General features: G+C 43.1%; 1 protein-coding gene across 1 annotated transcript; it reads right to left on the minus strand.

The window, feature by feature from the left end:
* Positions 1–1308: 1308 nt before the first annotated feature.
* On the minus strand, positions 1309–3911 carry prmt6 (protein arginine methyltransferase 6). The gene has a single exon (XM_069697965.1). It carries the CDS (start codon positions 3891–3893, stop codon positions 2838–2840), a length of 1056 nt encoding a protein of 351 aa, XP_069554066.1. The 5' UTR covers positions 3894–3911; the 3' UTR covers positions 1309–2837.
* Between the last annotated feature and the right edge of the window lie 2706 nt (positions 3912–6617).

Here is a 6617-nt window from a genome sequence, read left to right on the forward strand (position 1 = left end):
TTAAATGAGTCGATTTTTTTTTTTTTTTTTTTGCTCGAAATTTGGTTTATATTTCATAATGGATTAAAGCTGTTAAAGTAGATCTTTAAATAACAGTAAATAACATTCTCAAAATAAGTATTTCCTCTCTTCTCATCCTGTACTTCTGTTTTAACCTCTGAGCTTTTCAGGGGTTTTTGGAGCTGGGTATGAATTGTAGCATCTTAAAACATGGATGAGGATAGTGATAATGAGGTGGAGAATTTAGAGCCACCCATGTTTATGCGGTGAACTTGAAAAAGAAGATCTCACCTGTTCTGTCAGTTCGTCCTGTCTTTTTCGAGAGCAGCTACATCGTTTAGGAGTCAACTGAGCAAAAAAAAAAACATGAACTAGTTTCCCTTAAATTCAACAACTACACAACTACTTCGTACACTTTGTCACTGTTACCTGAACTCACTGTATTTTGTTGAGTTCATGTTTTTGAGGTGCTGCATGAAATGAATAACACTGAACATAGATCTGTTAAATTATGCATTGCAGACATAAGTGGCTGTGGTGCTGCTTTTGTTTTCAATTTTGAAATGTTTCCACACGGCACACGTTTTAGCCGCACGTATGTTACATGCCAGAGTTCATGTCTATAAAAATGGAAGTAGCTTCCAGGTCTGAAAAATGAGGCCAATGCAGAAATGCCTTAGTCTGCAATTCCAACTAGGGCCAGTGGGGGTTGGATGGAAAAAAAAAAAAAGGCTCTGGGGCTCCATAGACTCCCTTTCAACTTTCTTATGAAATACAAAGTCAATAATTATTTTCCCACACGATGGTGTCGTTCGCTAAAGTCACTTCTTAATAGTTTTCTCGTGGTCCATCTGAAGATCATCCCATCATTAATTCGATATTAGGCCTCAAAAAGCGGTATGTCTGTTTGATTGATAGGTCTGTGGTGCGGTCAGGTTTCTGCTACCGGTAGTTGGGGCATAGTTTCCTCAGAGATGGGAGTCCGATCCACCCAAATATGGTCAACTCTGGCTCCAAAACAGCAAGACGGCGACGGCCAAAATCTGAACTCGAGGCTTCAGAACGTCAGTTCACAAACCAACGGGTGACGCTCGATTATTCCACAAAATGTGCTGTCATGCAGCAAAGAATCTTGGCCAAATATAGCCGATACTGATCAGTTAAAAAATAAAAGAAGCCTTGATCAGCCCCGATACCGATCTTTGAGATGGTATCAGCGGTATCACAAGACGGGCCTTAAAACTTACAAATCGCACCTTTAAAGAAAAACCTGTTCAATTTGAGCCACTTGAGACTTGAGACACATGAAACAGTCAAAGAATTTATTAGAGTCTAATTCACATTTGTTCAGTAAAGATCACAGGTGATACAGTTTATTTTTGACCCGCTGAGGAGTCAGAAATAAAAACCTTTAATCAAAGACCCTGTAATAAACCTGTCGACGAGCCCTCCGGGCTCACGGACTGGACAGTGACTGAGACACAACTCAAACTTCAAACTATGAAATCAGTTCCTGCCTGTTAGTGGAAAAAAAAACCAAAACAACTATGAAGTCACTTTTAAACTTGTATAGCAAGAAAGGAAAGCTTTCATTGAACACACATGATTGCCTATGCTATATTGCAGAATGCTTAAGTAGAATCAGAACTTTTCACCGAGTCAGTGTTTTCAGTTCAGACACGACAGTTTATCCAAGTTTGAAACCAAAGTAATGAGCCAATGTGATACTTTATTAAAAACCACTAACTAAGGCAGCCAAAGTCAAACACCTCCTGTGGGATGGATGCAGCCTCCTGCCTGACTGCAGCTAGTCCAAGTCAATATACTGGTCTCGTGCTCATTTCGATGCAGCATTTTTGATTTGATTCCACGCAATAGTCATGGTTGAATTGATCAGAATATCAGACGTCTGCAGCACGGTGTCAAATGTTGACAACATTTTGTGAACCTGCCTGCTGGGAGGAGCTACAAACGCACCAAAAAAACACGACTCCCCGATTCCAACCTTCAGGAGAATTTTACTGTCTTTAGACGGTTGGATGCCGTTCAAAAACCATCTCGACACTGATAAATATGTAAATTGTCAAACTTTAATACATTTTTCATTGTCTGTTTGATAACGAAATGGTTTGATGGTTTGGGGATTTTTTTTTTTACCAGTTTTCTATCATTTTCTACAGCCATTAACTTGTTGAGAAAATTGTTGGCTAATTAATTAGGAAATGAACCGTTAGTTGTCGCCCTTCTCAATACTACAGTAACATTTTGTCATAAAATACATCCTAAATGCTGTAAATGCCACAGATAATCAGCAGTACAAAAAAAAAAACCAACGTTAGTAATAGCCCTGAAACACACGTGGGTTCGGTTAAGTGGGGCTAATAAAAATGCACGAAAAAGGTGGTAAGGCTTTGCATTTGTTTTTTTTTTTCCTTCTCCGATTTTGGCTTTTGTTCGGGTATCAGATGGTAAAACAGGCATAAACAAAACAAACGCTAAATGAAGAACATGTAGCTCACAATAGAGTGAACACATACTGGCTGTGTGTTTGTCTAAAAAAAATAAATAAAAAAAATGGCACATCCTATTTTAAGCCTGGAGAGATGTGTCAAAAGCTCTTGAATCTGTGTGTGGGTGTATAGATCAGCTGCAGCTCCTCCATGCATTTGAAGCCAAACGTGATCTCGTACTTTAATGGTAAAAACTATCTGAACCCGCAGGTCAAACGTGCCACCATTGCTCCGTTTGCTGCCCCCCCCCCGGTGAGCAGATTTGTGAATCCCAATGACGTTTAAATATTACAAGGGCTTTTGATGTCTGGCGACTTGATCGCACGACTATGACTGAGCCTCGGAGCTCCAGTCAGGGATGGAAAACGTCTTGGACTGTCTTTTCTGCTCTCCTATAGAGTAGTCCACGTGGATACATATATGTCTCGCGCTGTCCTCCGAGGGATACATGCTGACCTCTCCGGTAACCGGCGTGTCCTGTACAACCTCCACCGGAGCGTCGAGGTACAGCACCGCCTGCTTCCAGTGCGTCTCCGGTTTGAACGGGGACGTGGAGAGAACGAGCGCCTGCGGTTTCTCCGGGCAGGGGAAGGTGACCGTGAAGTACACGCAGAGCGCGTTCACCGCCGCCGAGCCGAACGACTCGCACTTGAAGTGGCCCTTCACCGAGCGCAGCTCCTCCACGGTGACCGAGTACAGGTCGAGCTCGGCGAAGCGGGCCGGGTGGGAGAGCACGTCCTCCACGGTCACCGAGTTCACGGTGATGTCCGAGTTCATGACGCATCGCCGGGCGAAGTCGCGCATGGAGGACATGTCGACGCCGTACTGGTCCTTGACGGTGTACCAGAAGTGCAGGCGGTCCTCCACCACCGGGTCGCTGATGGGTGTGATGTAGAGTTCGGCTTTGCTCGGCAGGATGAGGCCGCCGGGCTTCAGCCACTTGTCGCGCGCGTACAGGACCGAGTTGAGCATGGACTCGTGCAGGAGAGCGTAGCCCATCCACTCGCTCACGATCACCTCCACCATCTCCGGCAGGTCCACCGTCTCCACCGTGCCCCGTATGACCTCGACTCTGTCCTCCATGTTGTTGTGTCGGACTATTTCCGCCGCCTGCTCGGCTATTGAACACGCCTCGACGGCGTACACTTTCTTCGCGCCCGCCTGAGCGCAGAAGATGCTCAAAACGCCGGTTCCTGCCCCGACGTCCAGCACAACTTTCCCCCGGATCGACTCGCCGTTCCTCAGTATCGCGTTGCGGTACGTGTTGGTTCGCACGTGGTCTGCTATCATTTCCTCGTGGATGGTGACATCGGAGTAGCTGTCAAAATAAAGTCTGTCCTGACGGGTTTTGTCCAATTTTCTCTTTTTTACCACATGAGACATCTCTGCTCCGGTGTGCTTTGCAGCTAATAGTGGCTTGTGCAGCTACTTCCGCGTTTGGAAATCTGGTACTTGTAGTTTTTCATGATATAAAAATGAATACAAATGAAGGTAAATAAAACTACAATTCCCACAACAAACGTCAGCCACGCGGTGGTCGGGTTGCTGCATTCACTGTCAGACGGATGGTGGTACAGATGAGTTCTACTGGGTTAAACATGCAGTCAATGGTAATGAGGAGAAACGGCCCTTCTCAATGTTTTACAGGGATAGTTTGTATTGTTGTTGTTGTTGTTGTTTTTTTTACCTGAGATTGTGTGAGGTATTTTACTACTGTACTGGCACAGAAGTGAAGCAAGGGGTTAGTAGGTAACTGCTGTGGACGTAGTCGGCAGCAAATGGTTTTTTTTTAGCCACCTAACATTTTTTAACAAAAATGCTTAATTGTACTTGTCTACTATATAGTGGACTGCAAGTGGACAATCCAAATAGATTTTGTCCGCTGCATAGTCCACTATATGGTGGACAATCCAAAAACGTATCAGTTTATGTGTATAAATGTGTTTTCACCATTTCATCTTCCCGACAGATATTTGTTTCGAACACAGAACAGAAGCCTTTATTTTGCTCCTTTCATAGCCACCAGAGTCCCTTGACAAAAAACAAAAAACAAAACGGTAATTAACTAACACCAAAGTCCCACAATAACACAAACAAACTAACTGATGGAGGCAGTGGTAGATCTGGAGCTCCTGTGTTCTGCAAGATAAAATTAACAGTTTTTCTCAAAGGAGGCTGCCGGCTTTGAAGAGAGCCTAGATGGATTTAAAAGTGCACTTCCCTGCTGGAGAGGGCTGTATGATGGAGAGGTTAAATGGTGAAAATTCTCTAAATACAGCATACACTTAATCTGACATTGATTTTTTTTTTTTTGGGGGGGGGGTCTTTTTTTTTTTTTTTTTTTTGGTGGCTAAAATACTTTTTGTTGCTGACCCGTCCACAGCAGTATTGCTCAGCCTCCCAGCTGGTAAAGCCGCCTGCCTCCAAAATGGGGATGTGCTGACCCCATCTACTGCAGGTGATACACTGACAATGGATAAGTAGCTCATACAGACCAAAAACACACTGAGAAGTGCACAAAAGCTGTTCATGTTTTAGTGTTTAGGGTGACGTTGATGCCATATCCCAGAGTGATAAAGCGGACTTCGAATAAGTTTGAATATTCTTGATAAGTGAATATTTGGTTGTGCAGAATCGGTTTGGGCTCCTTTCCGTGGAGGTCTGCCTCCTTGAAAGCAGTGTACAATTCTCATATTCTGTTCAATAGTTTGTCAAATTTAGGGCAACCATCTTTTGGTATCATTAACTCGGTCTGAAGGAAATGAAATAATTCAGACAGTAAGTTTAAATTTACCCCAAATCCTCACTGGTTTGTTCAGAAACACTGAAGTGTTTCCTCAGAAACTGAGAAAGTTATTTTTTTTGGATAGGGTCTGAGTGCTTCGGGAGATACGGTTACTTAAACGTGAATAGCCCACTATTAAAAGAGTTAGCTTTGGAATCATAAAGATGATCCGTAAATGTACAAAAACAACCTTTCACCATCATATGTTGCTTCTAATAACTTCATCACATCACGCATCAAAATCAATCATAGTAACTTGTTCATACCAGTTGCACTTACCAATACACAAAACACTTTACACTTACATTTATAGCATCATCATCATCAGAGACCACGTTGCACTATGTGATGTTAAAGAAGCAGGATCAGATTCCTGATATCACACCTTGTTCTTTTATTGCCTCTGCAGGGTTTCACAGTTCAGAATACATCTATGAAAAACCAACCACAGCAACAAATGACCTGTAGCGTTTTCACTCTCTCTAATTAACACAGAGCCCAAACAGTTCCAGCACTTCCACAGTGTCCATGTTTGCGCAACACAGCGAGGCCATTACCAGTTCTGAGCTTCCCCCAAAGTTATGGCAAGCAGAGCACAGCTGAGTGTGCCTCAGCTCCTCTCTCCTCTAGCTTCTAGTCCTCAGGGACCCGTCTCCACTCTGTTTCTGAGATCTTTGGCAAAAGATGCTGGACAAATGAGCAGGAGCTGTATCCCATTTCACGAAGATGAAAAGCGAGAGAAGGAAGCGGCGGTTTTGAGAGAAGTACAGCAAGATGCCGGGTAGTTTGTTGTTCTCAAGACAGCACGGTGTAATGCGGGAAAGCGAAATAATAGCATTGCAACATAAGAAAAAAATATATTACATGGGAATTTGTGTGTTTGTGTGTGGGTGGAAATGTGGGTGTTTGTGCGTGCATGCACACTTTAATGCTTCTTCTAAATTTATATCCAGTGCTGCCTCTAAAGCACTGACGCTCGTGGGAGAATGTGTGCAATTATTCAGCCTTTTCAAAAGTATATGGAGACTAAAGCAAAGAAATACATGAACTGAAAGCCTGAGTAATGGAAACCGCAACCATCAAGGGAAAATGAGCCATACCTTTGTAGTAAACAGCGACTTTATATTCAGAGCTCTGGTTTTCCCTTCTGGATGTATTTTTATTATTATGTTAAATCAAAAACGCCAAACATTATCTAAAGATGCAGCGTAATCCTTAAGTGAGCCACAAACTCAAAGCTGGCCTCCCACATCCAACTGGTCAAATTCAAACTTGAACAAACGGCAAAGGAGGAATGGAGATATACAATAGGATAGATTACT

The sequence above is a fragment of the Brachyistius frenatus genome, unplaced genomic scaffold (genome assembly GCF_029030835.1).
Source record: "Brachyistius frenatus isolate BFR_SWC_R1_liver_20210118 unplaced genomic scaffold, ASM2903083v1 Contig_25, whole genome shotgun sequence".
Taxonomy (NCBI): domain Eukaryota; kingdom Metazoa; phylum Chordata; class Actinopteri; family Embiotocidae; genus Brachyistius; species Brachyistius frenatus.